Source organism: Strigops habroptila, chromosome 5, assembly GCF_004027225.2.
Source record: "Strigops habroptila isolate Jane chromosome 5, bStrHab1.2.pri, whole genome shotgun sequence".
NCBI classification, from domain to species: Eukaryota; Metazoa; Chordata; class Aves; order Psittaciformes; family Psittacidae; genus Strigops; species Strigops habroptila.
The window spans coordinates 78,719,958-78,740,856 of record NC_044281.2 but is presented as its reverse complement, the minus strand read 5'-3'; the positions used below and the strand labels follow the sequence as shown (position 1 = coordinate 78,740,856).

General features: G+C 37.5%; 1 protein-coding gene across 1 annotated transcript in view; it reads left to right on the top strand.

The window, feature by feature from the left end:
* Positions 1-20,899, top strand: part of CPXM2 (carboxypeptidase X, M14 family member 2) — a 77,611-nt gene that overhangs the window by 44,252 nt on the left and 12,460 nt on the right. Inside the window, exons 4-9 of the mRNA XM_030486963.1 lie at positions 3,390-3,474; positions 3,995-4,145; positions 11,760-11,848; positions 17,607-17,730; positions 19,055-19,251; positions 20,073-20,252. Coding sequence (XP_030342823.1) covers positions 3,390-3,474; positions 3,995-4,145; positions 11,760-11,848; positions 17,607-17,730; positions 19,055-19,251; positions 20,073-20,252 — 826 coding nt within the window. The remainder of the gene's footprint in view (positions 1-3,389; positions 3,475-3,994; positions 4,146-11,759; positions 11,849-17,606; positions 17,731-19,054; positions 19,252-20,072; positions 20,253-20,899) is intronic.

Here is a 20,899-nt window from a genome sequence, read left to right as displayed (position 1 = left end):
CAGAATGCCCTTTCCCCACCATGGGGAGCATGACTTTAAAGCAGAAGATGCCCTTTCTGAGGTAAATCTGAATTTACAGCAGCCTTCTTAATATTGACAGAAACTGTTTTTCTTATGATGTTGGAAAAAAGGGGGAAGAATTTAAGCCCCTAGAGGCAGTTTTGCGTTTGGTGCCAGTGAGAGAAGGATCTGATCACCCACGATGGTTTTCTTCTGCATCTGACCAAATACAAAGTGGATGCTTAATCCTTATAGGCAAGCACAGTTAACAGGATGTGGTGTGTGATCTAATACATTACACTGATTTATCTTGTCCCATGGCCCTCTGTAGTCCTTCTATACTGAAAATGTAAAAGAATGGATGTAGTCCAATTTATATCTTAATTGGCAGACATCCTCTGAAAAGCACGTTGCCACTCAAGATGGAAAATGCATGCAACTGACAAGTATGCGTTCTCTTTTGTGAGAAGTTTGAACCTTTGTAACTGTAAGAAATGAGAAAATTAAAATGCTGTAAATAAAAGTCCTATCTTGAAAATATCAGTGCAACAGCAACAATTTCTATGTTACTAAAATGAGCTGGTTCTTTTCAAAACTTTTATTCCCATTTTTCTTCAATCAAAAGCCATGATTTTCTTACAAAATTCTCAATTATGAAAAATATCCACTGTTGTCTTGGTTTTGTGAGTGTGATATTCTGTTTGAATTCATTTTCTAGGCTTAATGAATGTATTGTTTGATCTCCTGATCTTATTTGTGCAACTGAAGTGATAAGGGTTTTGAAACGCTTCAGAAGCAATGATGTTATTTGGTTTGTGACATTGCCATTTAATCTGATTTTGAAAAATGGTCAAGAATATTATAATAATAATTAAAAAAACCCAAAAGAACTAAAACAAAAAAAACCCCAACACCATTTTATGTGCATTGAATATGTACACTACCACCACCATTCAAACCCATGAGTTTTGCTTTCGAACTTGAATGTTTTGTTTTAAATTTGGGGGGTTTTCTGGTTTTGTTGTTGGTTTGGTTTTTGTTGTTTGATTTTTTTGTGGGGTTTTTTTTGGGGGGGGTGTCTTTTTTTTTTTTTTTTTTTTTTTTTGGTTGGTTTGTTGCCAATCAGAAAAATATTTTTTTTTTTTCCTCTGCCTGGAGGTTTTGATGCTGGCCATTTCCAAAATTCCTAATTTTCCTGTTCGCTAGAAGTACATCTGCCTTCCTTCAACTTACAATCATAAAGAAGTTGAAGGAAAAAGGTTAAATTCTTCACAAGAATTAGTAGAAACTTATATAACACACTGATTTCACTGTCTATTTTGTTGCACATCACTTTACAGACTTGAGATGCCAGCATGCCACAGCACAGATCCCTGGTAAATCCCCTACCCCAGGAGATCTTCTAGTACCAGACAGGCAGGCAGTATTTTCGGAGTGCTGCTAACTTGTTACAGTTGTTTAACAAACACTGAAGTAGTGTGTCCATCACAAGTCATAGGTGTATTCATCTTTTCATACGATAATAAGTTCAGTCTGCTTGGCAATAGTCAAGATTTTTCCATTTAAACTTAGCATGAATGGCAAAATCTCTTCCTTAAAGAAGGCTGGTGAAAGATTTGCAAAGGGTTGGTTTAGTGTGTGAAACAGGGCTGGGTTTGTTCAGTCATTTTTCTGAAAATCCCATGATATCTCCTCTTTGACTTTGAGGGGTATTAGTATACTACATACAGAAGTGCTTTTCTAAATCCTACTAAACAGTTACCCAGTCTTTGGGTTTAGGTGTTATTATAAGCCTGGACATCAGTTTGAATCTTTTGTGTAAGTGGCACCGCTTTAGATTTCATTCTATTTCATCTTCTGAGTAAAGTTACAAATTTTTTGCTGCCATGCATTGACTTTGACATCATCTGAAGGTCACTATTTTGTACAAGATGAAGCTGAATGAACTTGTGCTGATCTTGTGACTGATGAATTTGCTCTTGTTCCACCCCTGCTCTTTTCTTGGTCTTCACCAGAAGCCCGAATCTCTTAGTGAACGCGTAAAGATTAATTTCTCCCTTTAAATATAAGCACAGTGGAATCAATGTTGTGTGTTCATAGGTAGTTTGCAGGTGCTATTTGTTGATTTTTAAAGATCAAAAAGCAAAGAAAGTTGTGTTTGTATGGGTGCATTACAAGGGGAAGTTATGCTTAAGTGTCTGTCCTTCCTGGTACTCCTTGATCTCTGATGTTTCTCCCACATCTGCCCAAACTGCCCTTATTCCCCTTTCTAGTCCTAAGAGTCCCTTATCCTGGTTTCACTCCCAGCAATCTGACTTTGTAGCTTAGCTGAGAACCTGGGTTCAGGAATGACTGCTCTAGAGGACCGCTGGTTACGCAAAATCAGTTTATGTATATGAATATAGAGTTTAATCATCCTGGACTGACTTTACAGTACAAACACACCTCCAAGCCACAGTTCTCCTCCAACTGCCTGTTGAAACCAGGAAGGTGTTAGGGAAAAAAGAATATATTACTATTGTCTTTTCAGACCAACAAATACGAGACGAAAGTCGGGGCATTACCTTCCTTATAGGTGTATACACCTTACCACAGGGACCACCCTAAAAGTATAAAAGCTACACAGCTTTAACTCCACTCAGAATATAGGAAGCAGCATTTTATTTCTCCTCCTGCTCTTCTTTAGCTGAAGAAACAAAAACAAGGCGCAATTTAAGTACAAATGAAGATCTTGCTTTTTTAAGTTAAAGGGTATTTTTCTGTAAATCGGATAACAGGCCACTGGAAAGATCAGCCAACTGAAGATTGATGTAGGTATTGTAGCAGTGCATTAGTGCTGTGATCAATTGGACTCTGCTGTGCAAAGACAGAATTGTCTCTCTGTTCCTACCTATTGCTAATAAATACAGGAATGACTGCAGTCGTCAGTCATTCTTGTATTGAAAGAAATGGAAATTTTTCTGGTTGAAATTCACAGGCTTTTCTTCCTAGAGGATTTATTACATTTTTCCATTCTCTCCAATAATACCAGCAGAAATAATAAATGTTCTGTAGCTGAAAAGGTAAGATTTCTGAATACTGGGTGCATCTGTTCTCGATAAGCCATTTATCCCAAATTCTGCATATAAAAAGAAAGGAGAACAGTAATCCCTCACATCCTGGAATCCCAGAATATTATCTTGCTGTTTATTTGCTTCTATGTGCTAGGCTGCTTTAATGAGCTGTTGAATCAAGATTTGCATGTCACTTTTAGAGCTGAGTGTTGACATGACTTTACCACATGGGATTTACATTGCTAGCAGTCTTACAAGCTTTATTACATTAAACACAACTTGCAGTCATTCTAAGTTATGAAAAAAATAACTTAGTTACTCTTTGTCTTTTTCAAGGAGTAACTGGGTGACCTCTTACAGAGTATTGGTGAGCAATGACAGTCATGCATGGACTGCTGTCAGAAATGAATCTGGAGATGTGGTGAGTATCACAAAACAGAAGTTTTATGAAGAGCAGAGGTGGGAAAGTGGGGCTGTCCACATGGAGTTTTGATTTGCCAGATTAGTCAGTGTAGGACTACAAGGCAACATATCTCAGTCATCCCCCTAGTTTTAAGAGCAAATCACATAGAGGAACCTGGAATACCCTGTATGGCAAACCTGCATGTGTCTGCCTACGGATGTGAATGCCACCCTGGCAGTGGTCTGGCCTATGATGTGATACCTTTCTTGTTGCATGGCCCATGCAAGGGTTTGCATCCAGTTTGATGATCCCTGAGCATATCTCACACCCATGAGGTGCCTATTGCCAGAGAGAGGGTGTGGAATCCCCCTCTCTAAGGGCCATGGAGGGGGATTGTGCTCTTTGGAGAGCAGTTCTGGCCTGACCTACCATGATCATGGGGCTATACCAGGTGACTTTATTTGTTTCTATTACCCAAAGTGCTAAAAGAATTTTTGAAGAGCTGATCTTGTCATTTTCATATGTTTGGTCTGAATAGATATTTGAAGGAAACAGTGAAAAAGAGATCCCAGTTCTCAATATGTTGCCGGTGCCACTGGTTGCACGCTATATCCGTATAAACCCACGGTCCTGGTTCCAAGAAGGTAGCATCTGTATGAGACTGGAAATCTTAGGGTGTCCTTTGCCAGGTAAGAGTCTTTCTCAACTGATGTTGATGTGGCTGCCTGTAACAAGACTCAGAAATTTTATTTCCTTTGGATATCTTTTCTTTTGTTACAATACATGTAAGTACAGGTATGTTAAAAGAAACAAAAATATCTGTCCAGATGCATGGACAGGATCATGATAAATCTTTAAATGCAATCACATAGTATCTATAAGCGGCTTTATTAATAAAACAATGTGGCATGGATGATCTAACAAGATTTTGTGTGTTGTTTGGGCTGATGTGCAGTGCAATTAATCTTACTGAGTGTGCGTGTACTGGGGATGCAATAGGATTATGTATCAGGACAGTCACTTGCAGATGTCTCGAGCTTCTCAGGCAAGAATAAAACATTATATTATGGAGTAAGATTATTATTATTATTATTTCATTGTACAGGCCATACGACTTACCTAAATTTCAAGGCAAATATTGTAACTGAACTAGTGTTTATCTTATTAGGGGGAAGGAGGGGAATTGGGGATGTAAAGAATTTCTAGCAAATTTCAAGTGTTATCAAATCCAGAATGATCCCTGGTAAATCACATGTGAAGGTAAATATTCCTATCCTCTGTAAAGACTGGAAAAAATGTGACCTGTTGTTTAGTGCTTGCTCAAATCTCTTCTAAGTTGCCCACTACTCATTCCACATCTCTCATCTGCTTTGGTTTTTTTCTGTCTTTGATATTAAATTTCTGCACTTTGGGGATAGCTCTCTGTTTGTTTGGGTTCTTTTTTGCAGTGGGCTGTGAATAGGATTTTCAGAAATACTAGAGCTAGAAAGAGAACTGCCTTTCCAGAGCCTATTGTTACTGCTTTGTCTATTCCTGCTGCTGTGCAGAGACTTCCTGCCTCCAATTCCACTTTCAGTGGAGGGTCTTCACATGCCAAGCAGAGGTAGCCTGATTTTTGTCCTTTAGATGTTTAGATACTCATGAAACAAAACCAATCTGGGGCACAGAAGGGATAATTCTCTGACAAGGAGAACTATGAGGCAAGTATTGTCATGAAACTTAGTCTGTAGGTGTATTACTATGAAGCAGTGAAAGTTAGCAGCACTTAGACAACTGGTTTTCTGTATGTACCAAATACATCCTGGGGTTGAATGGCAGTGACGAGGGTGTCCTGTGTATGTGAATATTCATGTTTTCAATAGGATTCTGATTTCTACCAACCATGGACTTAGAAAACTTCAACTTTGTGGCTTTCTTGTTTTCCATTGTAGCTTTCACCTTGAAGGGGCAGATCCAGAGCCAGTATTTCCCCTTCTCTCTTGAAAAGACCAGTGGGCTCAGAGAGTAGTGATCTATCCCAAATTCTTGTGCTGGTTTGCAGAGGATCCACCCTATGACACAGGGTATGAGGCTGAAGTAAGAACACAGGTACTTAAAGAGGAAAGAGAAAAAATACTGATATTTGGAAAGGTGACTTTTATTAATGCAGCAGTTATTTACACAGATTCTTATTTGGGCATACACCCATAGATGGCCAAATTCTGCTTTGCAGTGTTAGCATTTGTCACCCTTCAGCTTCACAGGGCTGTATCAGTGGGTGAAGCTGCTACCGAGGTAAGAACATAACTACACTGCCAGCACCATTGCAATGAGTGCTATTCCAGCTTATTGCAGGTCTTGGATTAACATGGAAACAGCATCAGTGGTTTTTCTTGGTATTCATTTATTGAGTTAATTCCCTGTAGTGGTTGATTCTGTTTAACCCTGAAAGAAAATACCAGAGTCATTCATTGAGAAATGCGTGGGGAATGGGGTGTGTTTACTCAAAATGTGATTGGACTGAAAGAAGTAACAGGTTTTGATAAGCTGCTGACCCATTGTTTTAGCTCAGAAAGAACTGACTTTTCTTCTAGCTCATTTTATCCATCGCACATAAGGCTCTCGGAGCAAAGCTGTTCCTCAGGTTGCAGAGGCCTTTCCGTGCATGTTTTCTTCTTGTAGGACATATGTTTTGTAGTTCTCTGTAACTGGATTCCTCACCCTTTATTGATGTCATCTTATTTGTTCCAAGTTAGATAACTGACTGGTGTGATAGTGCTGCTCTAATAGATTGTATTGCCAGCGTGGCTAGAAAAGAAGGGTTCTTTTCTGAAAGAGGTTTTCCTCTATAAAACTGAGCAAGTCTCCTAAATTCATCGAAATCAGGAGGTGGAGCTCTGCCAATTCAAACACCTCTGTCCATTCCAAAGACCTATGAAAGAAGTTATGTGATGCTCATTTGCCTTGAATACCTGCTGTGGATTTGATTACATTTGCACTCTGAGTGTGAACATACAAGAAATCAAGTTGTCAGGAGCAGCAGTTTGGATGCCTATTAGAGCCTCCCACGCACCGTGTCCTGAGGCAATGACAATGCACAAGCAGATATGGTGCATAAGGAAATACCCCAAGAAAAAAGGGGTGGAAGGAAAGTAAGTAATTTTTCACGACTGAACTTTTTGTGTTTTAAACTTGTAATGTTTATATCTTTATTAATCCCCGAATAAATGAAGTAACTTGCATTCAGACTGTACTCTAGATCAGCTTTCCATCACACAGGCTCACAAGGGAGTATAAGAAAGGAATACCAAATAAAGAAGAAACCTCAAAGGTATTAATATTCTAGGAAAGCTTGTTAGCTTTGACATAATGTGACGGAAATGGTTAAAACAGCTAAGACCCATTCCTGTGGTCTGTGAATAAAACCTGCTGCCTATACGAGGTGTACTAAGAGTTGGACAAATCATGAGAAAATACTATTTAGATAACTGGAGCAGAGAATTTACTGGTTATCTAATCTGTATTATATAAGATGATTATAATTTTAATCAACAAAATGCTTATATGTTACTTACAACATAAATTTTTAGGCTATTGTAGGCTAGTCTTGACTAACAACCTTTTTCTAGACTGTTACAGGAGGTCTACAAAAAAAGCTGTGTTATCCAACTGTGTCAGTGCCGTCTTTCAGGTGAAAGAAGTGATTTGCTGTTTCACCAAGGGAAAAACATTTAGCTGTGGAGGAAAGATGCCAGAAAACACTACCTATAGCAGAGGATCAGAGCTGCCATTCCTCACTGGTGAAAAAGAAGACAAAAGCACCAGCATTTAATTTCCTCTCCAGTTTCCCAAAATGTGGTGTTTACATAGACGTAGATCGATATGCACAATCTTTTGCAGTTGCCTCAGAGGGATGGATGTACTTTTCGTGCCTCTTCTTTCTCAAACCTAAGGAATATCAAAAAGAAACTGCATATGATCAAAAGTACCCAGAGATAGGAGAGAGAAAATTAGCTGAGATCTTCATGAATTTATTTATACTGTAGAGTATTCAAGGCAATGGGCAATTATTTTAATGGAATAAATTTTTTATTAGATTTAATTTTTAATAATTCTTATATAGAAAGCTATCATTGGTATCATGATTATGCCATCACTTTCAACCCATGATAAAAAATGAACTCTGTAATGGAGTACAGTGTTTCGCAGTGGATGCACCATTTGGTTGTATTTTTCTTGCTGTCTCTTACTGCCAGGCTACCTGGTTAAGTCTAGAACTGTGCTCACCTTGTATAAAACTGCTACTTTCTGCAAGTATCTTTCATTATAAGTGATTTTGCATAAATTCATCCAACTACTTGTAAGGGTAAATTTGTGCTTAGAGTGACAGTCTGAACTTGTGTTCTGCTTTCATCATTGCCAAACTAGAACTTAATCTTTGGCAATTTAGTATTGTTGGGGGAGTTTGCCTGGGAAAAGACCAGGTAAAAATGAGACCATATTCAATAATTCTTCTGGGAAAGGCCAATGTACTATGTTTCTCTATACTTATTAAGACAGATGTGTAACATTCCCCAGCAATGAAGTGGGCTTCATTAAAAGGTTTTCTTTCACATATTATTTGTAAAATGAGGTGTGTACCATTCTGAAGAATCAGAATGGTTTGGGTTGGAAGGATCTTTCACAGATCACCTAATTGCAAAATGAATTATAGCTATTATAAGAATCAAACTTTAGGAAATCATTAGATCAAATGTTGGCAGAAAAATTGAAGAAGCAACTACTGCAGGCTAAGAGTTTGGGTTTCCTCTTACCCATTATCATCATTCTTTGTGCGTAACTGGAATTAGTTGTTTGGTATTTGACTATACATGAACATATATAGAAATATTCCATGTATGGTTGAAGAACATCATTTCACTGCTGATTTAATGTGTGATGTTAATGCTCATGACTGCCATGAAATAGATCATGTAGAAAAAACCTTACAATCATCTGAGATGTCTGACAGCAGATTTTTTCAGGATTTTTTCATGTGTGCTGTCTGTGACATGTTCAATTTTGTGATGACAAGTCAAATTTACTTGTATTAAATGCAAATGAAAAAATCAGTCATTCGCAAAATGACACGGTGAGATTTTTAGGGCAATCTGAAGGATTTAGACTAGTATATTCTTTTTATTAAAAGCTTATATAAGTCACTTGGATTGACTTCATTTTCTTGTCCACTTGGAGAACCATATGAGTGCCACCTCTGAGCTTGCAAGCTCCATCGGTATGACACCATTCAACTTACTGTAGGACTTCTGTAAGAACAAAGCATATGAACAAATCGTGGGGAATGGATGCAAGTTTTACCTAGTAAATGAGAGAATTTTGACAATATTTTTTTGTGTTGATTTCATCTTCAAGTCATTGTAAAGCTCATGTCATAACTTTCCAGTACAGTTTAGAGAATACTGAAAACTAAAGGAGGTAAGAAAACAACCAACACCCATTGTTGTTGTTTGAATAATTAACTGGAAACCCACTGGAAGCATCAGGGCTCCACCTCCTGAGGTGCTGTGTAGAGCTGTAATATAACAGAAAATCCCTTCTATATGTCAAACTGATGAGCAGTCATTCCTCTCTGGTACTTCTGTGGGCAGTCCCCAGAGCTCTCATGCTGGAAGTGATTGGGCATTTTAGAGCTAGGCAATTCCCCATATTTACAAAGAATAGAAGTATGAAGGTAACAAGGTACCTTTACCTGCAAACTTAATTATCCCTAGTGGTAATGTAAAGACAAATTGGTGATAGAACAAAACTAATATATTCATCTGTATAAATGGGAGTGCCACAGTTTGCAGGATCTCTTCTCCCGGGAAGAAAGAGAGACTGTTTGAGTTAGTGCTGCGAATAAATGAATGTATTTCACTTCTAATTCTTCTGTGGTTTGAGTTTCTTAATCTCTTATTCTCTGTTTTACTAAAGAAAATAATTTTTGCCAAAGTGGACCTAACAATCTGTGCACAAGACTCTACATTTTAGCTTTTAATTTTTCTGCTGCAGCAGGAATACAGTGATCCAAACAGACTGACAGTAGAGCCTGGCAAAATAGGAGTGTTAATTCTCCAGGGAGCTGTCAAATTGTACACTGTTTTTGAGGAAGGACCAAAGTTACAATCATTCTCACTGTATAATTTTTTTTCTTTTTCTTTTCCACCAACTCTATAACATTCACAGTCATTCCCATGATATTAACGTTTGACGTATGGAAAAAGTGCCAGACTTTGAAAGGAATGAGATTAAAGTATTAGGAAAAAATATCGGTTGCTGTATATTTTGGCTCATGGCAATAGAGAAAAGCCTTCAACATCCTGGCAGTTTCATGATGTTTATTTTCACATTTTTACAAGAGAGATGTTTTTACAGTGGTGAAGATATTCTCTGCGGCATTAAACATATTGTCTCTAGAAGTGGAGGGTTTTTGTGATTTACATTTCTTAATTACCAATATATTAATGAATAATCTCTGTGAATTAATATGAGTTGACCTTTAAGCATTTGGCATTCCAGAGTCATCTGCAGGGTTAGTGCAACATCGTGGCTGTCAGTGTGCTTGCAATTTAGCCTGCAGTTAGTCTGGAAAGAGCACCTGAAAATGAAGTTGAATTATGTGAAACTTAACCCTTGATTCTTCAAAACGTTCTTTTTTCTTTTAATAAGCAAAGAAATCTTATTTCCTCACCTGATTAGGCTCTAATTCAAATCCATTTCCAGGTGGTCTTGTTATAGAGTAAGTTCTCACTGGAAAGGAGAGTCTGCATTGAACAACCAGATTTTGTTGAGACAAAATGGTTTTTTTGACATTTTTCAGTCATATTTTAGAGCAAAATTTGACCTTCCAGTATTTCTGTTGTAGGATGGAACTGGAGACAAGCATGTGAATGAAGAGTAAATAAGTGGTCGAGAACATGAGTGATGTTACAGTGAAGCTTGATGGAACTTGCATGTTTCATTTCATAAATAAGTTAAACAGTTCAAATTTTGCTTTCCTTCCACATAAGAAAAAAACCTAAAACCAAATACTTTTATAATTATTTGGGAAGAAAAAATTTGAGAATTTAGAGGTTTAGTGTCAGAAATATGAAGCTTAAAAACATTAAAAGGTACTTTTGTTATGAGTTTTCCATAATTTCATTGTGATATTACAGGACAATATCTATGTATTCCTCCTACTAATCATTATGCTTATTTTCCCCCCAAAAAAGCACAGCTGATAGGTGATACGGTTGAAAAAAACAAACAAACAAAGCCCCCAGGAAAACCAAAAACATTTTTCTTCTCTAGAGACAATATCTTTCGGTTGTGTTGCAATAAGACAGAATGATATTTAGGCTTTCATATTTGGCTTTTTTCCAACAATTTTAAACAAAGATGATTTTCTTCAGAAAAAAATTTTTTCCTAACAGCCTGACAACCACTGGTTTGACAAACGATTACTCAAAATTCCAGACATCCCAGATAGAGCAAATTAAGGAATATGTCCGATGTTTTCCAAACAGACTTGTTTAAAATCAAATCATAATAGATTAGACTAGGAGCACATATATAAAAATGAACCCTGAGCAGGTTTGGCCTGTTTTATTTTATTTTCCAAGTGAAAGGCTTGGAAAGTCAAGAAAACAAATGTTTTTATTCTATCCACATATTATCCTTTGATACTTCAAGCACGCAAATTATATCCATATATTAATGAATATGCTAATTTTAAAGTAACAAAGAGATCCAACATCTGCAGAGAAATGTTTAGGAAAATAATCAAGAATGTTTAATATGCACAGTAGAGCCTTTCTGTATTTTGGAAGCAGTGCATAGACTCTGAAAATACTCCTCAAGAAAGCTAGAAGATAACTCCTTGTAATAGCAAATTAATCAAGTAGACAAAAAACATTTAAGGGTTTTTCTTCTGATGTGATTTTTTTTTCCCCCCTAGTCCTATCTTGTGTCTGACTTATTGTTTTCCAGTGTCTTGCTCTCCTTTGTAGCTGAAGGATGCCCTTCTGCTTTTCTGTTGAAGTTTAGGTATTTGTCCAGACTAGCTCTCTAGCAAGCTGATTCCTGCTGCCTCCTTCCCTCTGTTTGAATCTACATGAGATAATTTGTGCAGTAATTAGAAATATTTCAAATTTGTTGGGCTTTTGAGTTTTGCCTTTGAAATGTGTTTTAAATACGAATAGGCATGTGGAATTCAGATTTCCACATTCCTTGCATGCATTATTATGGCTAAGCATCTTTAAATTTGACATAATAAATACATAAAAATCTATTTCATTTCTCAGACCCAAATAATTATTACCACAGAAGAAATGAAATGACAACCACAGATAACCTGGACTTTAAGCATCACAACTACAAGGAAATGAGGCAGGTAGGCAAAGAGGCTGGAGGGTGACCTCTTGGATGGAGCGTGGATGGGTGCAGGTTTTTGAGCTTTCACAGAATCTGAATTCTACACTGTTAAAAATATTATTAAACAGTATCTGAAATCTGATTAATTTTCCCCCCCTAATTTAATCTGTTAAAAGAAGTAATCTATCAAAATCCCAAAGTCTTAATTTGTACATCATTTAACCAAAAACAGGTGACTGCATGACAGAGGGAGTATTTAGACATAATGTGCCATCATTTTTCTTCCATGTATATCGGAGTGGTGAATGTTAGTGGTTTCTCCTTTCACATTTGACCTTGACTTAGTCATCAGAATTCTCCTACACTTCAGTTGGCTTAGAAAATCTGACTAAACTATATAGAGTTCAATTCTGTTTTCACAGTTGTGAAAATCAATCAAAATACACCAAAAAAACACTAGAAAAAAAATCTTGTTAGTATAATTTTAAATGTACCAGCCTTCTTATTCTTGTTCCTTTAGCTTCAAATAGGCAATCTTCTTGTTGTTTCTGTTATTGTTTTTAATCTTGCTACATATCACCACAGGCAGAAGTGTGGGTTGTCCTAAAGAAATACTTCTGCCCACTTTGTCTTCAACTGTAAAGTTAATATGTTTGGACTTGAAGTGTGTGAATCATTTGCTGTGTACTGAATTTTCAGTGTATTTATACTGCATGAATCACCATTCATTTTTATTGAGCAATTGTGTACTGAGTCACACATTTATTTCAGTAGAGATTTCGTAGCCTATATTTCTTAGCAGAAAGATTAGACAAGTAGAAACTCAATTGGCATAATTACTGTCAAGAACAATAAAATAAAGTGTATTTTACATTCCCGTTGCGGAGAGACAGGTTGGTCAGGTTAGAAATACCTTCAGGAAAAAACTGCAGCTTTAAAACAGAATGTTTTTCCACTTTTCATATAAGTAGAAAATTTGTCACTGTGGCTGAGAGCTTATCAGTTGTGAACTGGCTTTGACTGTCATCTCCCAATTTTTGGTTCTCTCTTTGTCAAAATAATGGATTTATTTAGATCTTATTGGATTCTACTTTGGTTCTGCAGCTGGCAGGCAGAAGATTGTGGGTTGGGTTGCAACAAGTCTTATATCCCAAAAACTACTCTTAGAACTTTTTAATTTCTTTCATGAGTGGAAAATGGAAAAATAACTGTCAATATCTAGAGTTAATTTAATTAAAAAAGAAATATATTGTGCATTATTGTCAGTTTTGTTAGCTACTTCACTGCCAACCATCATAGAAAAACCCTGTTCTTTGAAGATATTTATCATGAACATTGATGAAGAAGAAAGAGAGGATGTTCCCTGGGCCATGTTTTGGAAGCATTACATTACACTGTAATATGACAAGTATTTGTGAGAGGGAGACATTTTATCAGTGCCAGATTATTCTAATAGAACTCTCTGTTTAGGAAGATGGTATTTGTAGTACTAATAAGAGTACATCTAGTATATATAAGAGCAAGTAGTGATAGGACAAGGCGGAATGGCTTTAACCTGCCAGAGGGGAGATTGAGATGAGTTCTTAGGCAGAAATTCTTCCCTATTAGGGTGCTGGCACAGGGTGCCCAGAGAAGCTGTGGCTGCCCCATCCCTGGCAGTGTTCAAGGCCAGGTTGGACACAGGGGTTTGGAGCAACCTGCTCTAGTGGAAAGTGTCCCTGCCCATGACAGGGGATTGGAACTGGATGAGCTATATAGGAAGCTGTGAAACTGGTTGATAAATATCCCCAGAAATAGTTTGAGATGGATATTTGAGTACAACCTTGTCTTTGAAACAACACACCCAGACCATATCTTTTTAGGAAATGGCAGTATTAATTTTTAAATCCATACAACTGGATGTGACTCGTATCTTTGGACAAGCCAGACTCCAAACACCCCTGAAGTCTGGTGTTGCTTTTCATGGTCAGCTGTGATTACAGACTTAATGTAATCGTAATACAGAACGTCAAAAAACAGTGTGTGTGTTACCAATTGAACAGGTGTAAGGGTGAAACAAACAAATGTAGGAGACTATACCCAGCAAATATCCCAGGCTGCGTGTAATGCCAGGTTGACAGTTTCTATCTGGTAGTCTCCAGCCTCAAGACGGAGATATTTTCTGTTTCGTCTGACGGCAGAACAAGAAATACAGAGATCTTGGCAGTGTTAGATTAACAGTCGGACTTGATGATCATAAGGGTCTTTTCCAACTTAAATGATTCTATCATCTCTAGAGGGCATAAAGAATAGCCCTAACCTGAAAGGCATTGACTGAGGGTCCTTTCGCCTCCCCTAAGTGTAGATGGCACTTAGACCTACATTTAATACACCTCTTCTGCAAAATGAAGGAATTAGACCTTCAGAAACCAGTTTTACATGGCTTCTTAAAGGCTGCATGCAGTCTTTTTCTAGGGTGCTAATAAGGTAAATAATTGGTAGTGACAAACAAATAGGAACTGTCAAATAAGAACTGTTAGTGAATGTAATTGTGAAAGTGTTTTACAGTCCTGCTGGTTGTTAATAAAGCCCTGAGTGACTGTTATCATCAATTGTCTTTGACAGTTTGTACAAAGTGCAAAGAAAACACTGTGACATTTCAGGTGACCTGTTGTGCCAGTTGTAGGAAATGGGTATGAGAAAAGCAGAGATGAAGTATGTTCATTTTCAGTAATGTATTTACATATAAACATTCAACTACATTACTATATCCATACTGTTATCAAAAGAGCCATAGTCAAGTCTACTACAGAGGCTCTAATTCAGGAAAGGTTCATTGTTTGACTCAAAGTAATCACATGGTTGCAATTAAAAAGGTGATGGGGAGTTTACTGAGGGCAATAGAAATATTTCCACTAACTAATATGATTTGAACTTGGTTCTAGGCATTTTTCTTGCTTATAATGAACTTTTAACATAGTTTTAACTGCTTTCCTAAATAGAAGTTCTTGGTATCCTGTGTACATTGAAGTGACCAGCATGTTAGGAAAGCTTCTGTTCTGCAGCTTGATTTCGGAGACAGCTCTGAGAGTACAGGCTCAAGCTCATCTTCCCTATTTCGTATCCTGGGGAGCTGCCTGGATGCAGGGATACATCAGCCAGGAGGGAGTTTCCTGCAGTTCGAAGAGGTTGTATGGAGACGAATTAATAAACGCATGGCTGAAACAATAACATTATTTATATGTTACAGAAAGCCATTTTTAGCCTCCTACAATAGACCTTCTTTTAATGCAAAATCTGTACTCATTGGCAGAGTGAAAAAATAATATTTATCTCTATTGGGGAAAAACATGGTATCTGATCCAATAATAATCCTTTTCATCTGGTTGCCAGAAGGACATAAGCTAATAATCCCCATGCAGTAGACCTTGGCTAAGTTTTGGTCTGTGAGGCTTTAGAAAGAGGTCCATAGCTCTGTATCCATCGATAGTATTTTTGGTTCATTAGAAGCAGGTTGACCACGAAGATTTAAGGCAGTGTGTCTCAAAAAGTTAGTAAGTAATTCATTCATCTCAAACACTAGAAAATGTGAGTGTCCTCTAGCTTCAGCTATGTGTTTCAGCTGGAACAAATGATGACATATCCACTTCTGCATGCCCAGAATGTTAAGAAGAGTTCCATGGAAACAGCTGGGTATCCCATAATACCAGCACGCTGATGATTATGACAGTGGTGAAGAAAACCCTAGATATAGAATCATAGACTCATAGAATAGTTAGGGTTGGAAAGGACCTTAAGATCATCTAGTTCCAATCCCCCTGCCATGGACAGGGACACCTCGCACTAAACCATGTCGCCCAAGGCTCTGTCCAACGTGTCTTTGAACACCACCAGGGATGGAGCATTCACAGCTTCCTTGGGCAACCCATTCCAGTGCTTCACCACCCTCACTGTAAAGAACTTCTTCCTTATATCTAATCTAAACTTCCCCTGTTTAAGTTTGAAGCCATTACCCCTTGTCCTACCACTACAGTCCCTAAGGAAGAGTCCTTCCCCAGCATCCTTATAGGCTCCCTTCAGATACTGGAAGGCTGCTATGAGGTCTAAATATATGAAACTAAACAATACACTGAAAGAGTAGAACTGACTGCATTTTTCAAACAAGTGCTGAGTTTAGATTTCCAAAAAGAAATTGTTTCTCACATGTATAAAACCAACATCTGACATGAACAAACATACAAAAATAGCATCTTTTTGGTCTCTTTGCGACATGATTATAAATAGAAGTGAAACCTTTTATGAGAGGAATTTTAAGGATCTTCTTCCCAATGTGAATTTTGCTTCGACTTAGATTTGCTAAATGGTGGCATGGGAATCAGACACATCTAATTATTGTATTTTTTTAAATCATCAGCCTTGTGATCATCCCATATTGTTTCTAAATGAACGCTATGTGAGCAAAGAGTTCTGCTGTGCTACAGCATTTCTTCAATAATGTATGCTCCCTTGTTTATGAAAAGATTGTCTAATTAATAGTCCCTAGGGTTCCAATTTACAGTAAAGTCCTTATTTGATTAATGCCTTCCAATGAATAAAAATGGAGACAGATAAATTCTCATAATTTAAAGCTATTCACAACAACTTCTTATTCTTAACACAGAGATTTCTAGTCTTTTTTGTAAATTTTAACATTCACCTGAAACACCACAGTAAAGTGTTTGTGTCCTTACCTGGATGACATCTGTGTTACTCCATTGGTTTAAACAGAACTATACCCTTAACCACAACCTCCCCCATGCACTTCAGTAAGCACTAAGGCTATTTGATTATGTTTTGACCATGTCATGCAGTATCTGCAGAAAAAAGTGAATAGATTTTAGTGGGAGGAATTCTGTTCAGACAGGCTGTTGGCATTTCCATTGTTAATTCTATTTTTTTGACTGAAACTTAGTGAGCAAATTCTGAGGAATCTGTTATTTACTGAAGGAGTACATCCTGTTGTGTTTGTGGAGTCATCCAGATTTTATCTATTTCACTATTTTATCCTCATCAACACTGCCTTAACTAACAATTTTCCCATATGAGGTTTCCCATTGTAATAGGAGAAGGGTGGGCTTGGTTTCTACCTCAGTGGAGGTAGGTGTAATCAGAATTCACTGGGGAAATTGTGTTTAAAGGGATGACATCCTTCCCTCTTTCTTTGTTTTGAGTTAAGTTGTTGCTGCTGCCTAGGGGAAAAGCAGGGAGACATCTCCTTCACTGGGCAGTGTTTGTGGCAACCTGCAATGCTCGTGCATCACCGTGCCACTGACACCATGGGCTATCTCAAATCCCTTAGCTTTAGTATGCACACAGAGTATGAAGAAAGGAGTGTTAAGATAGCTAATGATTCTCCATTGCATAATGTTTTTGAGATGTGATTTACTACTTCTTGATGGTAAAGTAGTATGGTTTTGCTGGTTTTATTCCTCCTGGACTTCCCCCTCATGTCCTGAATTACCCCTCTTATGTCATTGTGAGAATATTACAAATACATCTCATAAGAAAGACCTTGAACCTCACCTGCGCTGGGGTGCTTCAGCAGACAGGATTCAGCTTGCTCCAGGTGAAAAAGCGTTATGTTGTGTCATAGCAGAGCCATAAATTCATTAAATAAATATAAAGTTTTACAACTAAGAAAAAATTAGAAAAGAAAATCAAGAGATTTTTTCCACAACCAATTTGGAATGAAATAATTAATAGTGGATCTGTTTTGATGCTGTGTTGTTTAACTATATGTCTTTTTTTTTGGTTGGCAGCTGATGAAAACTGTGAATAAAATGTGCCCAAATATCACAAGGATTTACAACATCGGAAAAAGCAACCAAGGACTAAAGCTGTATGCTGTCGAGATTTCTGACAACCCAGGAGAACACGAAGTTGGTTAGGATTTAGTCTAAGTAAATCTGTTGAAGGGTGTTAAGATTTGGCTTTTTTTTTTTCCTCCTCATTCTCTGTATCTGCAGTAATTATCACTGATGGAATTATATTCATGGCAGCAAAGATTTCAAATGTGTGTGGGAGGTACTTCAGCGCTGTATTTCTAAATTTGGAAGAGGAGGGTGAGCACAAATAGAAGGCATTTTGAGTGTGGGATCAAATTCTTTAATGATAATGAGTCTTATTCTTTACAATAACAAAATAAAAGTGAGCTTTAGTACTGGAGAATGGATTTTATTTGTGGGGGTTTATGTATCTTTGGATAGAAATTTACCTTTTATATATGGGATGAATGCATTGCAAGCAAGGACAAATCAAGTCTCCCAAATCATCTTTCATTGGTCCTACATTGCTATAATTCTTCAGAATAGAAGTTCATTTGATCTTTTGTCCTTTTGCAGAGAAAAATAAAGATCTCACTAGGATAGAGCCTGAGCTAGATGCTGGAATAAAGATGTCTTGTGCTTTGCCATGTCCATAAATACCCTGATATCTGACCCACACAAGGAAGTCAGTAGACTTGGGACTGATGTTAGACTGCAGCCTCTGAATCTCAGATGTTAACACCAGAATAGTTCATCTAATTTGCCCTGTCCACTTACCTGTTTTTGAGAGTCCTACAGAAAATATGCAAGGAGCGTATCATGGGCCGGACAAACTGGGAATGTGGATTCAGCCACAAGCCATAGCTTTGGCAGATAGGGTCTCTCCTGTTGATGTTTGCACGTGTTATTCACACAAAGGACAACTAAAATATGGAGCTTTTTTTAACAGCTGGCACTATTCCTGATCATGTCTGAAGTATTTTGTAGTCAAATGCAAGTATTGTGACATTATTCGTGAAGGAAAAAGGATGTGTGAATTCAGAGATCAATTATGTACAGTTACTTGCTATTATCTTTAAGAGCCTTGACATCTGTTCGAAAGAACTACTGGCAATGTGATTTTCATGCTATTTTTAGACTATCAGAACATTTAAAATCTACCTGTAACATAGTGAAAATGTGAATATGATTAAAAATCTGTTTAATGGAAAGTTGGGTTTGGAGGTTTTACACAGTAGCTTTAGATATCACTGGTACCTAACCTGTTCTTATAACAAGAGAAAGTAATTACTCGTTTCTTTATGGTCATCTATAATTTTTTCAGTTAATACATTTCTCCAGCTCTCTGTAAGTGAAATGATGCTGATTGACATCAATGAAATTTGGTTAGATGTTTCATTTCCTGTTCTGACTATACTTTCTCATCCATATGTTCTCACCAGGTGAACCAGAATTTCGGTACATTGCAGGAGCTCATGGGAATGAAGTGCTTGGACGTGAGCTAATCCTTTTGTTAATGCAGTTTATGTGCCAGGAATACCTGGCTGGGAACCCACGCATTGTACATCTCATTGAGGATACCAGAATCCACCTCCTGCCCTCAGTCAATCCAGATGGATATGACAAGGCATATAAAGCGGTAATATGATTATTTGATGAATGAAACATGCTCCTGTTGTCATTGCTTTCTTTTTCAAGGGTCATATTTTACAAACAATCAAATTTTAAAAATAATTAATCACATCAAATAAAACATAAACCACTGAAACATTCAGAAAGAAAGCTGAAAGAAACAGGATTCTATGTGACATTGGCTAACAGGAAGATGTGTACAGAAAGGAGGGTCACAATGAACGCCAGAACAAACCATACTGAGGTATATAGATCAATGGGAACACCATTATGGAAAATGGAAAATTCATGCAGCCTGTTTCTCGTGAGAAACTGAGCTAAGCACATGAAAATTCGCATTCCTCCGCAGCTGAAACTTAATAGTGTGCCTTTAAGGAGAGCACAGTGTGTTGGGCATCGTAATAATTCAGTCTGGAAGAAGACAGACACCATGAGGAAAAGTTGGAGGGGCTGGTCAAATGTACTGGTAAATCTTCCAAGGCAGTCTGTAGAAGACTGGAATACAGAAGTTACACTCACAGCCATGGAAAGGAATATATGCTATCTCCATTGCCACCTGGGGGTAAACCAGTCTGAAATAGAAACCACAACATTTAGGCTAACCCCAAGTAATTTTTCATGGGTTTTGCTTCACTTCATTTAAAGGTTCATACAAAATCAAAATAAGCCAGTTATTCATTTCAGTTAAATAATTCACTCTTCCATTTCTCTGTATACAATTAGCCCTGACACATCCCCAAACACTTTGCTGAGGGCTCACATGTTTTTGTATTCTCAAATGAACATTTATCTTTTTTTTTTCCTTTTTCTTTCTTTAATTTATCTAAGGGTTCAGAATTAGGGGGCTGGTCTTTAGGACGATGGACTCAGGACGGCATTGACATCAACAATAATTTCCCCGATTTAAACTCTTTGCTCTGGGAGTCAGAAGATCAGAAGAAGAGTAAAAGAAAAGTTCCAAACCATCACATCCCAATCCCTGATTGGTACCTGTCTGAAAATGCCACTGTGAGTAATGCCAGAGAGAAGGAACACAAAGGCTGGGGCATGTTGAAAGACTGAGCTTTACATTTCTCAATAAATCAGTAACTTGCGGATGAAGTTACGTACATGGTCTAAACTACTTGGCTAGGCTTCCTTATCAGTCAGTGGAAATAAAAATGCACCACAAAAGTACTATTCACTCCCATATTTTAGAGGCAACTAAAATGGGAAGGAAACTGCTTCCTGGAGAATTTTCTTTTCCCTCAGTGGTTGTGAGAACCTGGACGACTGGATACCCATCTTTTAGGCATCAACATGTAGATAAAGAGAAACTACTGCCAGGCTCAGCCCTGTGAATCGGGCTTCTCCCTAGTTTTGCAGCATAGATGAGCTCTTTGCAAACTCAGTAGCCATAAAGAAGTCTCCTGGGGTTTTCTTATTTGTTTGTATTTGAAATGTACTCTTCTCTGAAATAACACAGCAACTGCTGAGGCATACGCAAAACCAATGCAGTGGCTTATGATAAAGTCATTTATTGGATTGTAGTGCCAAAAATTTAACTTATTTTTGCATGGCCTTTTAAATATAATGGCAACTATTTATAGTGGCTGAGATTGCCCCAGTTTGAGGGGAACTGTTGCAATTCTGTGGGCTTTAGAAATACTTCCATG